At 41.8% G+C, this 25,422-nt stretch overlaps 2 protein-coding genes across 10 annotated transcripts in view; one reads left to right on the top strand and one right to left on the bottom strand.

Moving 5' to 3' along the window:
- The window catches only part of NSMAF (neutral sphingomyelinase activation associated factor), a 62,633-nt gene extending 56,172 nt beyond the window's left edge, over positions 1–6,461 (top strand). For 6 of the 8 annotated variants that reach the window (XM_019925290.3, XM_073794413.1, XM_019925293.3 and 3 more), the window contains 4 exons: positions 13–163; positions 604–706; positions 834–943; positions 1,865–6,461. In XM_019925290.3, the coding sequence (XP_019780849.1) occupies positions 13–163; positions 604–706; positions 834–943; positions 1,865–1,959 (459 nt within the window). In that variant the 3' untranslated portion in view covers positions 1,960–6,461. Of the gene's footprint in view, positions 1–12; positions 164–603; positions 707–833; positions 944–1,864 lie in introns of those variants that run through there. The other 2 variants (XR_012327157.1, XR_002174396.3) reach the window with 2 other exon arrangements.
- SDCBP (syndecan binding protein) overlaps positions 3,046–25,422 on the bottom strand; it is a 31,812-nt gene continuing 9,435 nt past the window's right edge. The window contains exons 2-9 of one of the 2 annotated variants that reach the window (XM_019925295.3): positions 18,355–18,420; positions 13,832–13,910; positions 12,612–12,721; positions 9,683–9,844; positions 7,765–7,940; positions 6,246–6,417; positions 5,387–5,478; positions 3,046–4,145 (exon numbers count right to left, since the gene is read on the bottom strand). In XM_019925295.3, the coding sequence (XP_019780854.1) occupies positions 4,091–4,145; positions 5,387–5,478; positions 6,246–6,417; positions 7,765–7,940; positions 9,683–9,844; positions 12,612–12,721; positions 13,832–13,910; positions 18,355–18,405 (897 nt within the window). In that variant the 5' untranslated portion in view covers positions 18,406–18,420 and the 3' untranslated portion in view covers positions 3,046–4,090. The remainder of the gene's footprint in view (positions 4,146–5,386; positions 5,479–6,245; positions 6,418–7,764; positions 7,941–9,682; positions 9,845–12,611; positions 12,722–13,831; positions 13,911–18,354; positions 18,421–25,422) is intronic. The other variant, XM_019925296.3, reaches the window with a different exon arrangement.

Raw genomic sequence — 25,422 nt, 5'->3', positions numbered from 1 at the left:
CTTCTCCTCTAGGTCGATACAATCAGTTTAAGCGCTGCAAGCACACTGTTGGCTTCAGGCACCAGAGAAGGCACAGTGACTATCTGGGACCTCACTGCAGCCACCGTATTGCACCAGATTCCATGTCACTCAGGGACTGTATGTGATACTGCTTTCAGCCCAGGTAGTGTTAGCCTTTTTAATACAGCTAACACCAGGGGAACTGGAATTATTATTTTGAAATATATAATAAGAACATAAAAAGCAAAGCACTGTTTGCTGATAAAAAGAGGTTTTGCCTATGGGTAAGGCTGCTTCATGGTAAAATACGGTATATGTGGTATTTGTATCAGAAAAGCAGTATCAGGTACTGTTCTTAATTCCTCACCTCACTGGAGAAATTAATTTATAAGGTGTAAATGAATTCACACCAAAGGGTCATCGGCCCAGTGTCTTAAAAACAGAAGCGTTTCAGGGAGAGGCTAGTCATTGTTGGTTAACTACAACAAGCAGCTGTAGCTCAAGCGAACATTTGGCCCCTGGATTCAGCAGTAAAATCTCAGGTTAATCTAAACCACACTTGTGAAGCCGTAACCCGTATCCACGTTCCGCCTTGTGTTACAGACAGTCGCCACGTCCTCAGCGCAGGAGAAGACGGCTGTCTAAACGTCGTCGACGTGCAGACAGGAATGCTCATCTCTTCTATGACTTCGGAAGAGCCCCAGAGGTGCACTTTCTCGAGTTACTCGTGGTGAAGACATTTATGGACGGGCTCACGATCACGGCGCAGGGCCTGCTTTGGCCCTTCCTTCGTGACCAACGATGAAAGGATGATCTCTGAATCCTTCTTGCAGGTGCTTTCTCTGGGACGGAAATTCTGTTTTATCCGGGAGTCAGTCCGGTGAGCTGCTTGTCTGGGACCTTCTCGGGGGGAAGATCAGGGAGAGAATCCAGGGCCACACAGGTAAGCTGTCTGCCTGCCGCTGACCTGACTCCACCAAACCTGCTTTTCCCACCAGCAGACGAGCCCTTCTCAAGCAGAAAACTCCCCGTGTGTCCTCTGTGCCGTGGACGTTCCCCTCCAGATCCTGGCGGGGTTGAGACATTCGACTCCAGAGTGGAAGTTCTTAGCTCCCACGTGGAGAATTAAAAGCCAAGTAGAAGCTCATGTGCATTTAATGCATGCACACGGTAGGAAGGGACAATACGGAAGTAATGGAAACGGTACCAAAGTAATGAATCAGTGGAAATGAAGTCTTCCTCCCACAGACCCCCCCCCCCCCCCCCCCCCGGGCCTCATCCTGGGAAGACTCTGCAGCTGGGTTTCTGGAGATGTCTCACATTAGTGAAGGATGCGCTGCTGTGTGCGTCACCGTTCTGCCCGTTGGGTTTTCACTCTGCTTACATTTGCACGTCTTCCTCTCCTCTCAAGCACTTGGAGGATTTATGGTTAATTCTTGTAATGGCTATGGTTATAAGTATCTACTGACTGCCCACCTTCACTCTCTTCCTTCTGTCACTGTTGTGTGTGGTTATTTCTTCGTAACATTATACATTGAAGTGACTTGTCTATGCCTTTCTTCCCCAGCTCACAAGCTTTAAATAACACTTTGACTCCTGATAGAAATGGAAGTAAACCAGCAAACTCACACCAATTCCCTACTTCTCTCATCTGCTGCCTGACTTTTGTCACAGGTGTATATAATATTTGTATTCTGTTCTGCAATTCCCAGTTGCTTTAGCTTTACATTCAAATAGTTTCTTATTCCTCCCAAGTTCCTTGTACTGAGTAGTTATTCTGAGTTCATGCAGATTGTATTATAGGACGAGACCACGTGGTACCTCCTGGTCAGCTCACCCCCTAACCACACGTCTCTTCTCGCAGGTGCCGTAACGTGTATGTGGATGAACGACCAGTGTAGCAGTGTCATCACGGGAGGGGAAGACAGACAAATTATGTTCTGGAAATTGCAGTATTAAGTGCCTTTTCCTCGAATATTATTGAACTCTATGTAATGCTTTTTTTAAACCAAACTTTTAAACGAACTGGTGAACGTGCAATTATAGTAGAAGTCTTACCACATGAGAAATTTGTGGTTTTAAACTTTATAAATCATGGTGACTTCACTGAAAGCCATTAGTTGTCATGCTCTAAGGCAGATGGAGATGTGGCAGTACTGGGGAGAAAAACGTTAACATTTGTAAGGCAGGTGGTCAGCCCAGGATGACGATGGTCAGAAGACAGGTTTGGGTGGCAAAGAGCGTAGCTAAGAGATACTAAACCGCTGGGGAAACTTCCCAAAAGCACTGAACAATTTAAGGACTTTCCAAGAAAATGTGAGTATTCTCTGCTGCCGAGGCACTCCGTTATGTCTTCCTGCTCGACACAATTGCTGCCCGCTGGGTTTTGGGATGTGTGTTTCCACGGAGTGCTTACTTTCTATAACCGCCTGGCCCCAGGTTCTAAGAACCTGGGGAAGGATTAGCAGTTCTTGGGAACGGTTTATTTCATTATAGCTATTAAATGCCCATCTTTTCTATGACATTAAAAATATTTTTCTGTAATGAAAGCAGTTTTCATTTTCTCATTTAAATGATTTATTAACAAAGTACTGGGTACTTCAAGTACTGATCCTTCCAGAAAACCATACTGAGTACCGTGAACATCATCCTCTGCTTCAGTAACTATCTATCTTCAGACCGAAGTCCAGATAACGAGGTAGAGAATCAAACTGAGAAACGTGCTGTGCTTGGCTTTTCTGAATTTCGCACGAGGTAAGCTGTGAAGCAGTAGCACTGACGACCTCTGAACCACAGCAAGTATGCGACGTAAGATCTTTGCACCGTTTACAAGCCCTGGTGTATGTTGAATGTTAACTATGACTCGGCCTAGGTGCCCCCAGGGAAGCAATAGGCTCAGTGTGGTCCAGCTTCCCGCCTGGAGGCCCTTCTCCCGACACTCAGGCCCTCTCAGTACAGAGGGGCTTTCCTCAGGCTCCCGGGTGGCGGCCGCTCTGGGAGATGACTCTCTCCCACAGGCCTAATGTTTCCAATGATGCAATAACAGACAGACTAAACTCTAACTTTATTTATACATTTTCAATTAAAATAGAATAGTCATAAACCAAAGAGAAGGAAAAACAAATCAGGATGAAGTGTCTCTGTCATTCTGTTTGCAGGGAGGGGTCAGGAAATGGAACAAATGATAGCATTCTAAGACATCCCAGAGCAGCTGGGTTACACGTAAGTGCCTAAAACCAGGTCTTATCCCACTTAATCTACACATGGAAAAGAAGTCAAAGTTTCTCCTATTGAGCACAAGAATTTTTACATTACATATATAGTGATTCATTTCTCAGAAAGTGATACTGGTAACTGAGAGGAGAAGTTTCCATTACACAAGGACTAGAAAATCTCAAATGCAGCTAAGCAGCTGTGCTATTGCTCAGCATGTACCGTTACACTGCTCTGGGCTAGTGTCCGTTTAACAAGAGAACTGCATTGGGGGTTTGAGAAAGGCAGCAAGAGTTTGGCTTTTATTCTAGAGGCTTAACGTTGTTATGGTGACAGTCCAAGCATATTAAGTAAAGGTAGTTAAAACGTAATGCGAGTCAGTACAGTCTCTTGCAGCCTCCATACACTGTATAATAATGCTTTACATGGAATGAAACCAGTGTTACTTAATTGGTGTTTTATACAAACAGAACTGAAAGAAAAAAGTAATCATTCTAAATGTACTATGGGTAACAGGAAAAATGCACACATGCCATAGAACTAAAGTGATATGAACAGCACTACCTGATACCCAGGACTACCTGATACCCAGGACTGAAGGTGACTGGTTCCAACAGCGCTGAGCCTGTATCAGTCGGTCTCCAGTAAAGACACTAGTCTACAAAAGTAAGTCTTTCAACTGTAAAATCAGGATAAGGCTACAACTATCTTGAAGTCTGAACAAGATACCGGATCAGACAGTAAGATCCCCAGCCCTGCTGTAAGACAGGAAATACGCCTGCTGGCTCCTAGAAAGCTTCATGTGCATAATAGAAAGGTACGTTGCCAGAGATGTAAACGGGAGAACTTGAGTGAAGTTTCCACTGCGCCGCGGCTTCTAAACCTCAGGAATGGTGTGATCCATCAAGCTTTTCATAATGCTCGGGGCCATCCTACAAGAGAGTCGCTTCTATTAAATGCCGAGGAAACTCCAATCCAGACTAGCGCTGTTAGCATCAGGTTGGAATGCGGGGGAAAGGTTTTTTGTTTTTTTTTAATGAGTTCAGATTTAAGGAAGGGTCTCAGGTAATCTAGTAGTTTGCAAAATACCCAGTGTGAAAAGCTAACTGCATCCTGGCTAGTCAAGTTAGATAAGATACAGAAAAGTCCTTGTTTCTTTGTATTTCAAGGCTGGATAGTTAAGAAGACGACAATGCCACTTGTTGGCAGGAAGTGGGTGGGAGCTATTACTGGTTTAAGAAAAGTGAGCTCTTGCAGGATCAGCCCTGACAACTCTCCCCGCCAAGACCCCAAGAGCGGCTAGCTGCATTCTGCCCAGAAGCTGAAACAAACCATTACAGGTGGTATGTTAATATTTTAAATTCTGTTTCCACATGCAAGGTAGATTCTGCAAGAAGAATTCTACGCTGGCTGAGCCAAGCCAGAGTGTAAAAGCTGCTGGGCAGACAGCCCTGGCCGCCCCCTTTCTGTTCTCCCTCCTCAGCTTTCCAGTCCCATTCCTGAGGACGGACAGCACACCCCACACGCTTTGCTGCCTCCTGAGATGCTCCCGGGAATCAACCCCTGTGCCACCAGAGAAGCCCTGGGGAACAGTCTTAAGAATCCGCCTGCCAGTTCAGGGACACGGGTTTCAGCCCTGATCCGGGAAGATCCCACATGCCACCGAGCAACAAAGCTCGTGTGCCACAACTACTGAAGCCTGCGTGTCTAGAGCCCGTGCTCCGCAATGAGAAGCCGCCGCAACTAGAGAAAGCCCGTGCACAGCAACGAAGACCCAACACAGCCAAAAAAAAGACTTCCTCCAACACCCCACATGCAAGAATTCTCCATGAACCACAAGCAGGTGTCTACTGAGAGGAGGAGCTGCAGGCAGACCATAACTACGATTTCACTGAAAACAGATAAGAGCCTGCCCACCCCTGCTGTGTACCTTTTTCTACTAGGAAACATCAAAATTTAGGAAGTGGATTTTATTCCATGCTTGGGAATTTGTGAGGGGTCATCCTTACCAACCAACTCCTCTGATTTAAATCATTTACTTCAAATTTCTAGATAATGCCAATGTCATCTCTTAGGTAAAAAAAAACCCCAAAGGTTTGAGAATTACAAGAAGCACAGTGCTTCTATGAGGTCACGTGAACGTAGCATCAGGTTGAAGAATTTGTCTACTTACCGTTTAATAATATGTTCAAATATAAAAGCAGGCATGATTGTAATAGTAACTACATTCCCAGCTGTTGACAGTATGTCTGCGATTTGAGAGTCCTGTTGAAAACACACAATGAAAATTAATTCTACTGAGGCTTTGTTAAATACATATAAAACTGTTGTTGGTAAAAAAAAAAAATATATATATATATATATATATGTCCTTTGAGGTTTTGCTAATGCCTCTAAAATCCTGACCCTTGGCATTTATAGTTTTTCTAGTTTCTTTACCAAGTTTCAATTCAACAGAACCACAATTTCATGAGTGGTAACTGCTAAGTAAACCGAGTTGAAAATATCAGCCTACAAATCATTCTTCTCATCACTTACGATCAAATCACTGTCCCCATATACAATGTTACCATAGCCCCTCGGCTAACTGTATTCTTAACCCAGGTTAATGAAACGAGCAGGTCTTAATGAAAACCTTTAGACCTCAAAATAGTTCTATTTAGGAATATGTGGAGGGAATAAACCATAAGAATGAAGTACTAATCTGAACGTAAACTATTGCGCATTTCCTACAACTCCTGGATTGAAAAAAGCAATCATTCATCCATCCAGAGTGTCCTCAAAATCTTCAGTGCTCAGGTCTCCACGGTTCTAGGTCGAGGGACTTCAGAGATCTAGCCTAGCCCCTGCCCCCCACTACAGAAGCCACAATTCCAGGTGGTAGCCCCAGCGTGAGAGCACGGCCAGAGCCCAGGACCCCACTGAATTTCTACAGGTTGGTCAATAACAGCACCAGTGAAATAGACAAATGAAAAAGACGCTTTTGCTAAAATCAAACTGCAGCAGAGTGAGTCCTAAGTTGTGCTCCTGACCTTCAGTCCAATGACGTTCTGTCCGTTGACCTCACAGATGTTGTGTTCCGTGAGAAGACCGTTTCTAGCTGCAGAACTATCTTTCACTATGGATGCGATTTTTCCATTTTTAAAGACAAAGCCAACATGTCCAGTACTGTCCTTATGCATGGTAATTGTCCGTTCAAAGGGCCTGTAAACATAATGGCTTCAATTAAAACTTTAATTCCAAAGTAAGCATTTTCATGGATTTCCATTCTGACATACTGGATACTTTGTCACGATAAGCTCACTGTTTCCAATGAGAGCTACTTAGTATGTCTGGCACGGATTTTGTACATCTTAGTGCAAAAGATGACTTTTTAAGAAATTCTCTCCATGACAGTTTGCCTGCCTTACGATTTCCTTCTTATAAGCATCAAAGACTTAACCTTCGTGAGTTTATCAATATGCTCTTCCCTTGAAATTACAGTACTCGCTGTAATTTAACATGAAGACAGGTTTGAACAAAAATCAGTCTTAAAAATGAATTTTTATCTTTTTAACTTCTTAGGAAATACTTATTTTGTTTAGAACCTTTAAAATATTTCTCACATCTTGATTTCGAAAACTTTATAGAAGATATTTTTGCTCTGTTTTAGAAGAACCACAGAAGCAGCGAGACAGAAGTTCCCCAGCCCCTTAGGAGAAAAGGTGGTTAAGACGGCCGTGTGCTTGTGTGCACCGGCCGCCCGCCAGCTGCACCTGCCCACTCTGCAACTCTGCTGCCACGTGACTGCACAGGTTTCATGACAAAATACGAACTGCACGTTATAAACTTCACAACAGTCATGTCTTCGTGTTAGTCCAAGTTACTTTTTGAAATTTTCCTTAGATATAAAGCAAAGGTGGCATTCCTCTACAAAATGTTTACCACCTACCATGTGTGATATGGAAACACACAGGTAGATAAAACAAATTTAAGACGAATAAAACCCCTAAAGCTAACAATGTGATACAGGTCCACCCTCAACGCCCATGTGGCCGGGAAGGAAGCCCGCAGTACGTGTGCTGAATGTTTCCAATATAAACAAACAAGCTAAAGAAAGCGTTCATCCTCCCACCTGACAACTAGAGCCTCATCCACCCAAAAGGCCAGATTGGGTTTCCTGAACCTGCAGACCCCGTGGAGTTCTGCAGGGGCCCTGCACCACGTGTCTACCCTGAGCAGGAAACCGGAAAGCAAGGCTGAGACGCCTGCTTAGTTACCTTTCTATCCTTCTTTTCTATTTTCTAGAGACACAGATTAAGAAAGGAAAGTGACTTCTTAGAGGACCGATTTCTATAAGCTCTGAAATAAAGTGTATGCTAAACCAGAATGCTATTTTTAAAAAGTCAAACTACGTAAGAAAAATCTGCACTGCACAACTGCAAGGGTAGAAGGCTAATCAGAAACATTTGATCATTTTCTGCAACAAAATATTACATTCACAGAATCTTAAAAGCCCAAGAAAAGGAAAACGAGTCTTGAGTGTCCCCGTGGACTGTTTAGTCAGCTCACCTGTCACGAATGGTCATAGTGATCTTCTCTCCAAAAGCCTGCTTGAGCACCTTGTGTGCTCGGTCGGAGCTCCAGCCAGCACAGTTCTCCCCGTTGATCTGGAGCACCTGGTCCCCGAATCGCAGACCAACCAGCGAGGACGGAGAATTGGCCTGGACTAGCTGAACAAATATACCCTAGAGAACAGGAAAATCACCGGTCATTTACCGCTGTTACATGTTTAAAAATGCTGGAAAATTAGGAACCAACTGGTTAGGAATCTACCCTATTTAAAAATAAAAAAATTACATGAGTAAGTATGTGTCATTATCCCCAAGAACGAAACTGAAAATTTTATCAAGGCAGTACCCTAAGAAATAGGTAAAAAGTGAGATCTCAGTGGTAATTTCTACCTCAAATCATGACCCACCCGACCAACCTCCATCACCCCCCCCATCTTGGAATAAAAAGACTAAGGAAAATAAAGTCAGATTACTGTAATAAATGTAAGCTTCTATGAGTCTGATAAAATACCAAACAGGTATTAGCACCTGATCATTATTTAGGGGGAAAGGGAGTAAAGTGTTAGAAGTTGTGTGATTTCTCTTACAGTTTAAAAAATGATAGTCTAAGGTCAGAACTCTACCTTTTGAGCTGAAGAATTCCTTTGCCCACTTGCTAAATTATGCATAATCACTACGATTAGATTTAACAGCCTAAAAAGGTGGGCACATTCAATACCATTCCAGTTAAAAGAATCTCCTATGAAGTAAATACAGAAAACTCAAGTACGAGTACCTGAGAACTAAACCCACAGGGATGTTTTTACTTATGTAAACTCTCAATCTCAGATGCTGAGCACAATATAAATAAGTAAGCATGAAGGAAAAGGAAGCATGGTAAAGCATCAATACGAAAGCATTCATAAGGCTGGATCCTTTCTCCCGCCTTAAGCTGGGGCAGACATGATGTCACATGTCTTACACTTTAGGGCAGTGCTGAAACTAGGCGGCACCCAGCAAAGTGGCTGGACCAACGAGCTGCAGTCAAGGGGACAAACCCACTGCAAGGATAACTGCTGTGGGGGACGGGCTGTGAAGAGTGTGGTCTCCTTCTTTAGGACAGAGGAAGGGGCAGCAGTGTACTCTATTCACCGAACAGGAAGGGAGAGCAGAGAAGTCCGAGCTTCCCAGAGCAGCAAGCTCACGTGTCTTGCACAAGCCACGAGTGTGCAAAGACAAACAGTGCCCTCAGCCACCTTCCGCCATGGGCCACACCATCCTTTTCTATGTGCAAAGGTGGTCACACTGAGCTAAGAAGACTGAAAAGGAATCCAATACATAATGCCCAAACCCACAAATCGGGGTGAAGACTCAGCACATCCTCGACATTCCTGAACGTTTCCTCAGAGTAACCGGGTTTAATTTCTTCAGTCTGGTAAGGTGAGAGGCAAAAGTAACTCTAAAGTACTTTTGAAAGTCACTGTTGCCTAGAAAATGCCTCATTAAACCCAAACTGAAGGATGGAAATAACAGACCTGTAAGACCACATTACAACAAGTTATATGATCTTTTAGTTTAAAAACACACATCATAAGACCACTGATTCTCACTGGTCAGTCTTCCCTTAACTTCCTCATGTGTTGCCCTATTTCAATGCCAGAATTCTACTTGTATAAACTGTTAATGTTTACAGGCAGACTAGTCAACTTTATTCCAAGAAAAGGACTCAAAAAAGAAAGAAAAATTTCATTCACGGTAATGCTGGAAGTCCCAACTCTGCCTCTTCAGAACGGGGCGGCGTCTCCAAGTGGAACGTTGGATTTAAAATACTCTCGATCACAGAGCACCATTAAAACTAAAGCACCTACATTTTAAATTATTCTCACGTTGATCACTTAATAATAGACAAATTCAAATAAACAGTACAAAATACTCACATTATCTATGGATTTAAGCCTGAGCCCGATTTTTCCATCTTGATCCTTACACAAAATGACTTCCCGAATCCCTTGCTTAATTTCTGCTCTGCGGATTCCAGTATCATTACCAGTTACAGGAGCCACCATATAGTTCATGCTGGAAGCTCTTGCTACCAACTGCTGACAGAAACATACACAACCTGTCAATATTTAGAAACATTCTCCCTGAAAAACTCTAAAATGATAAGTTACTTGAATATATTCAGTTGTGGTTTCCCAAAATGTAATCTGAAAATTATTTCCTTCAGATAAAATTTGATTTTTTGCAAAAATGACTTTTTTTTTTTAAACTAATTCTTCAGGTAACTTATTCCCACATCTATGTCTCCAAGAGACTCTCTCTGCTGCCTCGTGAATTCACTGGCATCTATTCCATGTGTACTTTGGCTTGTCTTCAAGCCAAATTATCCTTGAATGTTAAAAAGGCCGTATCATACTTTTGAAATTCACTCAGCATTTTCCAGAGGGTTCTTTTATATGGCCTTCTTCAACAATCTTCAACAATCTACTTACGCTTTCAGAGTTTCTATAAAAGGGGAAAACTTCTTAGCTCACAGCTCCACTGTGAGGATGAAAAGTGCATGTTATACGAGTGCTGGCACACACAAGACAGTCAAATGGTATTTCTCGTCCCCAGTGATAAACATCTACGGATTAACCAACTGAACAGACACACCAAACAGCCCTAGAACAGCTATACTAGGGACTCTGTCAGGTACCATTGTTTCAAGTTCCTCATTTTTTCAAGTTTTCTTGACCAAAATCAGTTTATTGTTTTAAGTGGACCCTTTACCCTCTACCAGAGACAGTGAGGGAAGAGCTTATTACCAAGGCTTAATTGGAATCTATCATAAAAAGCTCTGATCTACCTAATTAACTGTGATGCTCAGAGCAGCAATGATAGGGAAAGAGGAACCTCAGTTACACACATACCACGGACTGCAAATTTTTTCGTTCAGAATTCATGGTAATTACGATACCATATTCCAAAGTTGATGGTCTATCGGCGTAACACACAGAGCTATACTACAAATTAGAACACAATACCAGAAAATGTAACTTTTGAAGAATTACAAAAAGTCAATGATTATAGCTATAAAAGCACAGGAAAATTAGGTAATAGGATAGAAAAAGAAAAACTTAAGCAAATGAATTATTTCGTTTCGCTGGAATATAGGACAAAAAAAAGGAGCAGCTTTGCAGCGGCCTTGCTTTTGGAAAAGAAATCTTCATTCTTTCCACCAAGTTTTGTTAAGCACTTGCCTAGTATTCTTACTAAGAAGACCGCATGATCAACACCACGTGACCTCTGCCCCCTCCTGCCAAGGGCAGCTACGAGGCTGCAGGCCACCTGGCCCTGACTACCCTTCCAATGCCAACCCCTCCAATGCCATCTGCTACCATGTTCTGCCTTGTCTGCCCATCACCTAGGCCTTGTCTCTCAGGTCTGCCAAGTTCACTTCTGCCTGAAGGCTTTCGAGTTCTCTGTCTGTACTGACATATGTGGCTAGCAAAGCCTAAAATACTTACCATGGTTCCCTTAACAGAAAATATTTGCTGAACCTCAATCTTAGGAAGAACTGCATCTTTTAAGGGAAACTATAAGGAAGCATGTGGATATACTGAATGGCCAGAGGAGCAGGCAGCACCAGGTATAAGCTACTGTCCACTCCGAACCCACCCCAGCTGGTGCGGCTGGGGCCTGACCATGCAAATGACACACTCCTCTGCCGGGGGTTTCTGGTTAGCACCCAGCACACGCGGAGGAGGGCAAGTGTCTCGTTCCTCCTGCCTGCCCCCTGCTGCTAGCAGCACTGCCTCAGTCTATCCCTTAACGCTGCTGACAGCAGTTGATTCCGTCCTCCAGATTTTACTGACACTCCCAGGACCAGCCTCCCTGGTACAACCCGTCAGAGGCACCAGTACCCACAGCCAGCGTCCCCGCCTCAGGCCCAGGTCACGGGGCTCTTCCACCATGCCTGTCAGCTCTGATAATTCCAACCTCCACCCTGTGTAGCGCCCCAGTCCTAGGAGAAGCAGCTACCTTCTGCAATTACATCTGTGTTCCACTTTTGCTTTTTTAAATTCTTCAACCTGTGTGATTTCTTAAGTTATCTCTGTTGAAAAATCTAGTGTGGTTTCTATTGTCCCAACTGTCCTGACTCATTTAAGTTTTTAATAAATATTTGGTGAATAAATAAAAGCCAGGTACTGTGTTAAGCACTGGGGTCATGGCAACAACACAGACATGGACCCCATCTTCATGAAGTTAAGCATTTACCTATAATTATGACAAGTGCTATAAAGTACTATGGTCTTATCGCAATAATCTTAACAAAAGACTGAGATACACTATATTTAAGCCGAGAATTTGGTGTCTAATTACAAGGAACTTTAGACTTAACGTTAGAAGATTATGAGCAACAAGAAGGTATGACAGACCTGTATTTCAGAATGACGAGTCCAGCAGCAGCCTAGTACTGTTTGATATAAGAAGTTACTAGAGGAAAAGTCAGAGACTACTATAATAATCTAGGTTACAAGTACAGGAACCCTAAATAGGGTTATACCAGGACTGGAATGGATTACATGAATAGAAGAAACACAGTAGAAACAGAATCACTAGGTCTTTAACTGACTAAATGCAGAAGATGAAGGAGAATGGACCAGTCAGAGGCATCTGAATCTTTAACTCCTAATAAATTAGAAAAGCGGCCATAGCACATAAGTAGACTACATAAAAAGCGATATCTAGAAGGCAATCTAAAATCCCTGAGAAGAGGTCAATGCTAAAGTTATACATTTGTGAGTTAGCCACAGAGACGAGTCAGCTTATATCTACGTGTAAAGTATGATTTCACATAATCCAAAATCACACTATACATACCCCCTGACTTGGTGCTCCAGGGACCACGGCCATATTTGCACGCATTTCTTCTTCATTTAAACTCAGGCCCATGTACTGAGAGAGCTCCGGATACAGTTTAGGATAGAGATCTAATATAAACGAATAAATGAATAAAGAAAAAACATTGATAGAATACTCAAGAACTGTTGTTATTATGGACTTTTACTTGTGTTAAAAAATTACATTTAACTTATAAAATCTAAGATGGATTTAAATTAGCAATTTGGAAAATCCCACTCTCTCTGTAATGACAAGTAGAAATGGAAAATACAGAAAAAGTTAAAGATGAAAGTAAAATAAGACATTTGAACTGAAACCTCAGATTTCACAATATTCAAGAGTAGAAATAATTTTTCCAAATTACCTTGCCTTGCCTTTTTCTTAAACCTATTTGATTAGGAATTTTGTAAACATACCACTGATTCTCCACTTAAGAACAACGGACCAAAATGTACACTGTCCAGTCAGCTACCTTTTAAATTCATTCAGTAAACACAGCTATGAAATGATTCTTCTGAACTACAAAAAAACTGAAAGCTTGTAAATTTATTTAGTGTCGTATCGTTTTAGGAATGTGAAAAGCACATACCAATGAAATCTTGGAAACAGCACATTTAAATACTGACAGTATTTAACCGAGTAGCAAAGTCAGGTACTATTTCCAAAAGCTCTTTTTGACATGCTTTGTGACTTAAAATGAATTTTCTAAAAGAAACAATGTTCTAAGATGACAGGCCATAAAAACCCATTGAACACTCCTTTTGTATCTTAAGTCATGTTACTTAAGGGTTCTGTCCTGAATCCCTATGAACTTAGAAGGAAAAGGGACCAGGAAGGAGGATATGAAACCCGGGGAGAGATTCCAGGATTTGGGAAGTTCCCTCAGAAGGAAGCACCTGGAAATTTCAACTCTACCAACCCCCAAGCCCTGCAAAGAGAGGACAGTTCAGCCAGCGAGTTCCATTTAACTTAATTTTCATTAAGTCATAAAACACACCTTCATATTCACAGTTCACCTTCTTGATTAAAGGGTTATTTTTTGAAATGAACATTTTTTTTCTTCTTACTATTAGAGCTTTAACCACCATTTCATACTGTATATGTTAAAAAAAAAAAGAATCTTGGATTCCCTATTTCAGCAAAAGAAGGCTTAACAAGTATCTGTGTTCAAGGAGAATGAACCCAAAGTATAAACCTACTTCCATCTTGAGAGACGGGAGCAGAAGCTTCAGATAGAATCGCTGGATTGGCAGGGTTTGCAGAAAAGGCAGCTTGAGCCTGAAAAAGAAAAGAAGAAAATTCTAACACCAATGCTATACAGATTTTAAACTTGTTATATAATTTATAAGTTAAATCCAGTAATTCCAAAAACAAACTAAAACACTTTAGTTTTATTCAAGAAATTTTAATTCCAAACACTTTCAGCAATATATTTTTCAAAGAAAATCCACAAATCAAAAATGTATTTCATGTTATAAATATTTAACACTGTCGTATAAAACGTGACTTAGCACCATTCTAAATATAATCAATATTTCACAGTGCTACTGCAAATTATTTTCAAAATGCATTATAAAATGAAGGTTACACACATTACGTTTTCGTTATTCTTTTGCTAATTAGTCTAAGTATCTTATTTACATGTGAAAAAAGCTTAACCGTATTTATATAAAACGTCATATATCAGAAAAACACCTGAAAATTTAAATATTTATTAAGTTACTTATATTTATTTCGCCATTTTAGCATATCCCACTGAAATAACCTTTATCTACATTTTAGCAAGTATGAGAAAGGGTTATATTATACTAAATACATAAATAATACAAACTATGCAAAACACATACTGTATCACTGACATAAAAATGACGGTAAAGTAATGTAACTTATAACTGTCAAGCTTGCAGAAACTTTGACAGTGCAGTGCGCACACAATCAGTAGGACTCATGCGCAAGCATGCCAGGAACTCCTCCCAGGGCTGCCTTTGCAGCCTGTGTCGTTTTAAGTATTCCACTGAAGGAACTCGTTTTTCCTTTACAGATACATCTGACTTTCTAAAATAGAGACATGTCACTGGTTGGCAGTAAGTTGTAAGATCCATCTCTAATATCATTTTTTACTTAGTCAGAAATATGTCGATTAGGTAATGAAGTTTATACCTACATATCAACCTAGCACTGAAATTAATGCTAAGAGTAGTCCCAAAGATGCTTAGAGAGAGAGAAGCTTAATTAAATAAGGAAAGTCTACAAAACCACTGAAGGTACCTCACTCTCTGGATTGTAAATGTTCTGATATGCTTGTTATTGGGTCATTCTTTAATATTTACTGTTTCATAATCTGTCACAATCTAAACAAATAAAATGCAGCATGAAAATCTTTATAATTTTAAACATATCCAGAGACTCAAAGTATGCTGAATTATGAAAATTCTTTCACCAACTATCAGCTAAAAGGAGCTAGTGGCCAGTGGACTGCTTCTTGGCTAATCTCTAAGAAAAAAAATACTGTTCAGCACTAAAAAGAAATGAGCTTGCCATGGAAAGACATGGAGGAATCTTAAATGCACATCACTAAGCAAAAGACACCAATCAGAAAAGGCTCCAACTATAGGACATTCTGGAAAAGGAGGGGGGAATGGACAGCACAGAGGACGGTGAGGGCAGTGAAAATATTCTACACGACACTACAACAGTGGCCATATGTCACCACACATCTGTCCAAACCAACAGAGCGAACAACCTCAAGAGTGGACGTCAAGTGTAACTCTGGACTTGGGGTGGCAGTACTGTGTCAGGGCAGGTTAATCAACGGTAACAAATACACCGTGCTGGGGAGGATGCTGGCAGTGGGGAAGGCGGGCACTGTATGCACTGTGTAGGTGGAGTCGGGGGGAGGTGCATGGGAGGGGTCACTGGCATGGAAACTACCTTCCATTTAATTTTGCTGTGAACCTAAAAACTGCTCTGAAAAAATAGAATTTACTAATTTTAAAAAGTTGATCCTTTTTTACACTGATCTATTATTTTCTGTTCTTTCATTCACTGCTATTGTTCTCATCCAAGGAATACTGAAGAACATATATAAAAAGCTCTCTGCAAACAAAGTTATGTATTTACTTACTATATATTCTGTAGTAAAAACAAAAGACAGATGGTACAATAAGGGCTTAAGGACTATAAGCCATTAAATGTAGCACAGCATTTCACACATACTTGAAATCTCAAACTATTTTTTCAATAAAAGGGTGGGAGGGAGATGGCGTCTGGAGGCAGGGGGTGTCCCACGGAGCGCACAGTTATGCCAGAGCGTGTTGTTTCTGCCACTACAGAAAGCATGTGGAGACACCACGCTCATGGAGCCACCAGTGTCGATCTCTGCTCACTGTGACAGGAAACTGACGAAATCACGGTTTCTTACCAGCTTATTCTGCACAGGTGTGGCAACCACAGGTTCCTCTCAAAGACTCACAGGGGACAGGGAGGTTCAGGGACTGTATGATACTGAAAGCCACAAGTCTAACGTTGATTGTAAGACAGTTTACAAAATGCTGCAATTTAGTTTTGCCGTGGTATAAAAGGCCAGGAGAGGAGAAAATGACCACCACCTTTACAGAGGCATCTCAAAAACAAAAGCCCAAGTATCACCTACCATAGAAAATGAAGACAAAAAATAAAACCAGCCCCAGACTGCAGTGGCTGGGTTAGGAATCTTTTAAAATCCAGTGAGAATTTAAGAACCATCTGTCCCCCCTCCTTACTTGCTGTTATATCTCCAGGCAGCCAGCTTTCTGCTCAGGACATAAAAAGTCTTCTAATGGAAATACCCATATGATTTGCCTTCTCCTTCAAGAGGTCAGCCTGACGTAGACTACAGCCCTCTTTATCTTCCAATCCAACATTTGCCAGTATCAACTGTTTCCTTCTCTTTCCGCTGCTCTCAAAATAAAAAACCTCTGCTCAAAGTCTACTATGGTTAATTTAAAGTTCAATTCCATCAAAACAAACAAAAAAAAAAGCACGAAAAGGAAATGAGTCATTTTCTCAGACCCATCTGCAAATCCTATCACTTAGTGCCCTGATATCACATTAATGGCTTAAGTGTTATTCTTGAAGGGTAAATATTTCAAATAAAAGCTTTTTAAAAAGAAAGTGCCTGTTCAGATGAACTTCGTGGAAATAAAAACCATGAGAAAAACAATGACAAAATACCAAAGAAAAAAAGAGATTTCAGATGACCGAACAGTCCACTTAAAACGGTCCGGCACCAAAGCCTTTGCAGCTGAACGGATGTCAGCGATTTTACAAACCACCCATCAACATCCGCAGGGGCGCCATGATGGAAAGCAAGTGGCCGTGACCCCCCCATTTTTATCCAATCACCGCTACACGGCGAACAATTTCAGCTACACATTTGTCACTATTTTTGCTGGGGTTTTTTTCACCCTAAAAGGGCCAACAATTTGCCTAAAAAACACTTGTATTCTTGTATTCTTCTCACAAGTTTCTAATAAACGTTTTTCTGTTCATTAAATAATTGTTAAGCAGTAAATCTCATTTAGAGTAAACTGAGGTCAAGACCTCAAGTAAAATGATCTTTAGGGGAAGAAGCTTTGAAGTACTAAAACAACTCAAAATGAAAGAATTTCATCACATTTATCATATCAAAAAGATTTCAGCAATAAAGAAGTATAACAGGGAGCTCAATCTGTCTTGTCAAATTAGAAGAACAAATGACAGCTGAAAAATTCTGACTTTGAGAGAACAAGTTGAAAGTAAACTGGAAACACGATGGGTTCATTAAATACAATTATCTCTAGTTAAAAAGAATAGAAATTTACAGAACTGCAAGAATTGATCCCAATCGCAAACTTTCTTCTTAAGCAGAAGCATCTACCTTCAAAACTAATACTTACATAAAGGAATACAAAAATTTCTGACTTAATGCAATTAGAAAAACTGTACTAACACAGCCACTTAGAGCAGGAACAAGTAAACTGTCTGCTGCTTACATTTAAAAAGAAACAAATCACTACACTTTCATTGTGCATTTACACTACTACTCTTCCTAAAGCAGCATGTACCTCCCTATTTCTATGATTTTTAACTTCAGAGAAGACAATTATGTTAAAGACTTGTCATACCTGAAAACCCAAAAGAACGTACGAATTTTAAACAAGACAATGAACGTCTAAGAAGTTGGAGTATATTTTACCAACTTAAAAATGTATTTAATTTAGGGCTTCCCTGGCGGCACAGTGGTTGAGAGTCCGCCTGCCGATGCAGGGGACACGGGTTCGTGCCCCGGTCTGGGAAGATTCCACATGCCGCAGAGTGGCTGGGCCCGTGAGCCATGGCTGCTGGGCCTGCGCTCCGCAACGGGAGAGGCCGCAACAGTGAGAGGCCCGCGTACCGCAACAAGGGAAAAAAAAAAATGTATTTAATTTAAACCTTAGTTATAAAACCAAGCTATCTTTGAAGAGTTTAAGTCCCGTTTCAAAGAAATAATAACCTGTACCCATTAATCCACAGTGAAATGAAGAAGAATCTCTAGCTTTTCTAACTTTTTAGTTAGAAAAACTTTAGAAAAAATTGAAGTTTATAAAGTGTTAAAACGGACAAATACATCTACTATTTAAGTTTCTTACTTCACTTCACCTATAACCAGAACGTATGGCAGAGTACACGGGGAAAAAAAAGTACTTAAAGGACTTAAACATACCTGAATCACCTTGTCTACCTTCAGGTCTTCAAGAGATGGGTACAGAGACATTTTTGCAGGATTTTCCTAAAGAAAAAATAAAAAATTTCTACGATTCAGATTTTATTGAAATTTCAACAGTACATGCAGCCAGCAACATACACATAAACGTGTATAAATGTTTAACACAAGAGACATTTAATTTGCAAAACACATGGGAAAATATGAGCGTGCAGCTATACTAAAAACTGCTGGCTGATGAATGGTTGCCAAACTACCTCTCCCTCCCTTCTGTGATCAAACTACATCCATTACAGATCTTAAACGTCCCTTAGTAAAAAGCCCCTTGATTTCTGAAGTTTAGAAAGTCAAAGAGGGGCTTCCCTGGTGGCGCAGTGTTTGGGAGTCCGCCTGCCGATGCAGGGGACACGGGTTCGTGCCCCGGTCCGGGAAGATCCCGCGTGCCGCGGAGCGGCTGGGCCCGTGAGCCATGGCCGCTGAGCCTGCGCGTCCGGAGCCTGTGCTCCGCAACGGGAGAGGCCACAACAGTGAGAGGCCCGCGTACCCCCCCAAAAAAAATAAAATCAAAGAACGATTATGTGACTCATCTAGCTTACACAAGGGCTTGGCAACTGAGCCAGTATTATTACATCCTTCTAACAAAAATCTACAACAGCTCATACGTGTTACCTATGTATAAAACCTCTATTATTAGGAAAATATATATATACACATATTACATAAATATGTATATGTAAAAGAACAATATACACCAACTGTTATCAAGAGTTCTATCTTTAAGAGAAATGAATGAAATAGATGGTAAGGGACTGAGGGATAAGAGGGACATTTTTATATTTTAAACATTCCTATATTGTTCAACGATTTTTAGTGACCATGAATTGCTTTTTGTAGTAATTTAAAACACAATTCTCTAAAAGAATTACAGGGATATACACTCCAAAATTTTGTTTAGCTGTTTTGAGATGAACACTTCCTTTAAACCCAACAAATCAGAATATATTCTAAATTGGTACAGGGTTTGACATATCAATTTATTACCTGCCAATCAAAATCCACCCATAATTGGCTGCTCTGTGGAAATGGAGATGGGCCCTCTAATTATCTGCTCTTCTGCCAGGTGGCAAGATGCTGAGCTCTGTCAGCAGAGGAAGCTGGAGGCACACCGCAGGAGAAAGGGTTTTTTCCTTTCTAAGTTCCAGTGTATGGCTCCAGCCAGGCGCCAGCTTGGAGCAGCCTAAGCACCCAGCTCCCGCAGTGCACAGCAGCCAACCGTCCCCAATACTCTGTCGAGCACGTTCCCAGCAATGGTGTCACCAGCCAGGCATCCCTCATGAGTAGCTTTCCCTAGCACCCCCTTCCTGTGGCTTGCAGCGAGTTCCAAGGTGCAGCACCCCAAAGGGAGACTTATCCAGGAAGTCTGGTATCTCAGCAACTTCACCGTCCATTGAGTGACGGCTGCACTCTCTCCAACAAAGCCTGGATCCCGATACAGGAAGAGGACAGCTCATCCTGGGGCACTCTATCTCAGCCCTGGGGTGAGCAGACACGTAGTAAATGTGCTCTTCCTGTGTTCTTTAAAGTTCTCTTTACTTCTGACTGGCCAATCCCTGTTTCTTCAATCATGGTATCGTTAAAAATTCTGTACACTAAACTTTCACTGTTCAAATTACTATATGGTTTCTGTCTCCTAATTGGATACTAAATGACAGTTCTTTTTTAAATTGATACACTTCACATACCACAAAATTCACTCTTTTAAAGTATACAATTTGACTGTTTTTAGTACATTCTGAGCTGTGCAACCGTCCCTATCATCTAATATAACATTTCCATCACCCCAGAAAGAAGCCCCAGGCCCACCCATTCTCCCGTCCCTCCAGCTCCCAGCAAGTATGAGTCTACTTTCTGCCTCTCGATTTGCCTGTTCTGGACATTTAACTTGGAATCACAGGACATGTGGCCTTTTGTGTCTAGTTTCTTTCACTTAGTATAATGCTTCCAAAGTCCATTCATGCTGTAGCAAGTACGAGTACTTCACTCCTTTTTAATGGCTGAACAATATTCCATTGTATGGACATGACACTTCTGGGTAGCAGTCGATGACATTTTGGGTGGCTTTACACTTTCTGACTTACGAACGATGCTGCTAATAATGCTAATGAGCATTTATATCCAAATCTGTGTGTAAACACAATGCTTACCTGTCTTGGTATACAGCTAAGAGTAAAACTGCCAGCTTATATGGGCATCCTCTAACTTTTTGAGGAACTGAACTGGTTTCTGAAGTGACTGCACCACTTTACATTCCCACCGGCGCATGAGAGGGTTCCAGTTTCTCTCTATCTTGGCCAGTGCGGTTGTCCCTCGGCATCTGCGGGGACTGGTTCTCAGAGCTCCGCTGCCCACGCCCGCACACGTACAGCCTGTGAGGGCTCAAGGCCCTTACGTAAGACGGCACAGCACATGCCCGCTATCGTCTGCTGTTTATTACAGCAATCCTGCTGCACGTGAAGCAGCATCTCATCGTAGTTTTGATCTCAATTTCCCTAATGACTAATAACGGTTGAGCATCTTTCATGTGCCTAGTAGCTATTTTATATCTTCTTTGGAGAAATGTCTATTTAAATCCTCTGCCCATGTTCTTTCTTTTTCTTGCCTAATTGCCCTGGGGTAGAACCTCCAATAAAATGCTGAATAGCAGTAGCCTGATACAGTTTTGAAGAGGAAAACGGGGCCTAGGTTTGTGGATAAAATGCAAATTCTTGAGAAAGCACAATCAAACATGGCTTAACTCTGTTAATCCGGGGAAACAAAATGAAGTACCTTTTGTGTCTCAAAAGATCACTTCCCTAGAAGCTTTCTCCTTAAACACATTTTATTTAAACTTTCAACCATTTTATCGACATCATAAACACAATCATTTTAAATTCACTGTAACTAATGTTGACCAGTAATCCAGGTGCTATTTCCATGTTTGGTTCTGCCACTGGTCACCTACAAGATCCCATTTTTCCTCATGAAAAATGAAATGGACGAGTGGCTCATTTCAAAACTCACCGAGTAGTTTTCTCAATTTTTTTCCCCACAGCAGCTTTTCTTCAAACTAATATTAACTGAAGTTGTCTCAACAACTCTGAGGTCACTCATACCCACACACTCAGGCCAAGAAAAGAAATGGGCTTTCCAGAATTTTTTTAAAAACAAATATCACCCCAACTTACACTTTTTAAAAATTTAGTTTGTTCATTTTAAGTATGTTGACCTTAATTAAATCTCACCACTCTTCTAAAATACAAAGGATTCCTTAATGTTTTTACTTCAAACTATTTCTTGGTCTCATTTCATCCAGTTTCTTTCCAACCATTACAACATTCCAGCCACAAATGACTTGCTATTTCCTACCCAGGTCAAGTGTTTCTGTGTCTCCACATCTTTATAAAAGCTTTGTCTTCTTCCTGGAATATTCTCCCAGGACTTTTCTATCAACATCTTAGTCAAGGTGACTTCTGTGAGGTCACCTTTGATGACTTCAGTCAGACATCATTTGTTTCTCAGTTCAGCAGTTTCACTCTGCCTCTCATCACAGCTGGTTTATGTTTAACTCCGCTACTTGAGATCAAGGCCCACATTTAATTTTTTATTTATCTAACACAATACCTTATCCTGACAGGAAACAACTGTTTATCAAATATTTTAGCCAATAGTATCAAAATTACAGTAAACAAGATATGGTTAAAACTTACTGGAAAGTTCTAATTGTCTCACCTTGCAAGTCTACTACTTTGTTGGGTTTGGTTTTTTTGTTTTTTGGGTTTTTTTGCTTTGTTTTGTTTTTGCCACATCGAGCAGCTTATGGGGTCTCAGTTCCCAGAACAGGGATTAAATCCAGGCCAGGGCCATGAAAGCCTGGGATCCTAACCACGAAGCCACCAGGGAACTCCCAACAAACCTACTACTTCGAACAACACTGTTAAAAGCGTTCCAGGAAAATAATAAATGTTTGTATTATTTTTCTTGAAGGACTCCATTAACTCCCTTGTATGGTATATTTAAACCTTTGACCTAAAGCTAAGTGTCAAAAATACTTAGCCCTGGGGACTTCCCTGGTGGCGTAGTGGATAAGACTCCACGCTCCCTATGCAGGAGGCCCGGGTTCAATCCTTGGTCGGGGAACTAGATCCCACATGCACGCCACAACTAAGAGTTCACATGCCACAATTGGGAAGACCGCATGCCACAGCTAAGGAGCCCATGAGCCACAACTGGGGAGCCTGCCTGCCACAACTAAGACCCAGTGCAACCAAATAAATAAATAAATATTAAAAAAAATACTTAGCCCTTTTTGAAGAACCACAAGGCTACTCCTGAAATCCTTTCAATTACGTTTGGAATTTCAGAATGATCAATAATGAGATTTAAGAGAACTCTGAAAATAATTCCATTACATCAGTGTGAGAATTCCCATTTTACTCTCACTTAAAACTCTATCAAACACTATGACTGTACCAACTAAAGACAAAATCTCTTTGCAGGCCTTCTCTTCAGCCGACGGAGCAATCAGTGAGAAGGGAGAGCTTACAGCTCTCACTGCTCCTGAGATCAGTAGGCACCACACCTTTGCCATGTACTCTAATGGTCTGCTCACAACATTCCTGACAAAGTAACAACTTTGTTTCATTGGTCTAATTCCTGGGAAGAACTGGTGCTCTTCACTGACCCCTAAACCCAGGCCTGGGCCACTCTATGCTTCCGGCAACCTCCTTGCATCTCACGCCTCACTGAACGCCTCTGCACACCGTGGTGCAGGCCTTTAGAAAATAACCCCCCAAATCAATTACTACGAAGAGATTTCTCAGTGCTTCGAACAGTTTCAGGGTTCTTCCAGAGCAACTGAAGACAAAAAATTTGACTAATTCTGCCTCAGTATCAAGTTTTCCATCTGACCCTCTACCTCCTCAGGGCAATGTCAGGGTAACCTCCTCAGTCCTTAAGTATGTGCACAGACCAAAGAACTCCGAAATTCAGACACTGTCTGTGATATTTTGGAACACCCAGTTAACTTGCTTCCTAGCAGCAAGGCTCTGATCAACAAAGTAGGAAACATGCTCGTGAAGATGTCCCGTTAATGTCACCTAAATGGCAGCACTTATCATTTTCTGGGCGACTGACTCATTCCTTCTCTCAAACCACCCACTACAACTGGCCTCCCCTTTTCAAAATGGTGTGATCGTTCAAGGTAAAACAATGTTTGTCAGCTTGTTTAGTCGGAGTTGGTTTTAAAAAATCTTGGGATGGCGAAAATTCAGGACTGCAGAACCACTGATCTAAAAAAAAAAAACACGGCGCAACACGTCTGGTGCTCCGGTTTTTGTAGCCGCCGCCCAGGGGACAACCCCTGATCGCCTGGCTCCGGCTGCCAGCAGGGCGTACATTCACAGGTCCCCCAGGACTACAGCGCTCCTACTGACGGCTGCATGGAAGGGGCTGGACCTGTATGACAGGCTCACCCCGAAGGCAGCTTCAGGTGTGAGGAAGACCCTACCTGAGTCCCCTCCACCACCACCAAGCCAACAGTGCGCTGCATCTGTGGAGAGGACAACGGCACCATCATCTGGCTCTGTCGGCCCAAAGGTGCGGCCCAGTGATGGTCTAACTGCGGAACCCATACAAGTTGGTGCCCCACCAGCTGGCCTACGAGAAAACAGTTCTTAACAGGTTCTCCTCCAGGGCACAGTGTAAAGACAGCAGACTGAACTGCACCCCAGACTCCCCGTAAAAGAGGTCGATTACCTTATCTTCAAAGCTGGGGCCTGTAGAGCAAGCAGGCTTGTAATTAAACACACACCCAGGGGCTATAATTCTCTCCAGAAACTGGGAGGGCCAGCAGGTACCATCTGTGCACTCTCCCTCTCTCTGTCCCACCCGAGGCAGCCAGCGTCTCTGAGCAAGGACCTAGTGCCAGTGTACACGTCTGCCGCCCACAGGGGACATCCCTGGCCCTGGCGGCCACCAGTTCAGCAGGACTGTAGCAAACAGGCCACAGTCAACTGGCAGTCCTACCAGGGCTCAGTGCAGAGGGAGCAGACAGAAATGCCTATTTCCCAATTTGCCCCTGAAACAGGTAAATTCGCACACTTTTAAAACTGCTGTCTGAGAGCGTGGCTTCCCAACGGCCTGAATCTAGGGGCTGACCGCAATCCTCCCCGTTGGGCCAGTGACAGACCTGACACACCCTCAGCTACTGGGAGCCAAAAGCAATAAAGCAGGCTGCTGGGAAAGCTGAATGGTTATGAGACACAACCAAGAGCTGGTGCAGGGTCGAAGGAGAAGGCTCATCTATGAGGCCAGTCGTTTAAGACTAGGAGAGGTGGCTGTTTTATCTAAACAGAGAGTCAAGGAAAACGAAGAAACAGAAGAATATGACCCAAACGAAAGACCAAGATAAAAGCTCTGTAAAAAAAGACCTTAATGAAAGTGATTTACCTGATAAAGGGGTTTAAATTACCGTCATAAAGATGCTCACCAAGCTCGGAAGAACGATGGATGAACAAAGAATTTCAGAAGATACTGAAAATCTAAGAAGGCGCCCAGTAGAAATCATAAGGCCAAAAAATACAATAACTTAACTAAAAAACACAACAGAGGAGTTCAACAGCAGACTAGACAAAACAGAATAAAGGAAGAAATGAATCTGAAGAAAGGAAGAAACAAAGCAGAAGACAGGGCAGTGTAACTCATCTGATCAGAGCAGCAAAAAGAAAAAAGAATGAAGATAGCTTAAGAGAGGTATGAGACAACATGCTAACCAACATTTGCATCGTAAGGTTCCCTGAAGGAAAGGAGAGAAAGAGGCAGAAAACTTACGTGAAGAAAGTTTCCTTCACATAAGAAAGAAGAAACAATGGCTGAAGATTTCCCTAATTTTGGGAAGGAAACAGACATCTAGATCCAGGAAGTTCAGGGAGTTCCAAAAAAGAGATGAAGATACCCACACCAATACATATTATAATTAAAATATCAAAACGAGGAGAGAATCTTAAAAAGTGACAGGAGACAGACAACTTG

Source organism: Tursiops truncatus, chromosome 17, assembly GCF_011762595.2.
Source record: "Tursiops truncatus isolate mTurTru1 chromosome 17, mTurTru1.mat.Y, whole genome shotgun sequence".
NCBI classification, from domain to species: domain Eukaryota; kingdom Metazoa; phylum Chordata; class Mammalia; order Artiodactyla; family Delphinidae; genus Tursiops; species Tursiops truncatus.
Note: the sequence above shows the minus strand (reverse complement) of the source record. Positions and strands in the feature narration are given on the sequence as shown.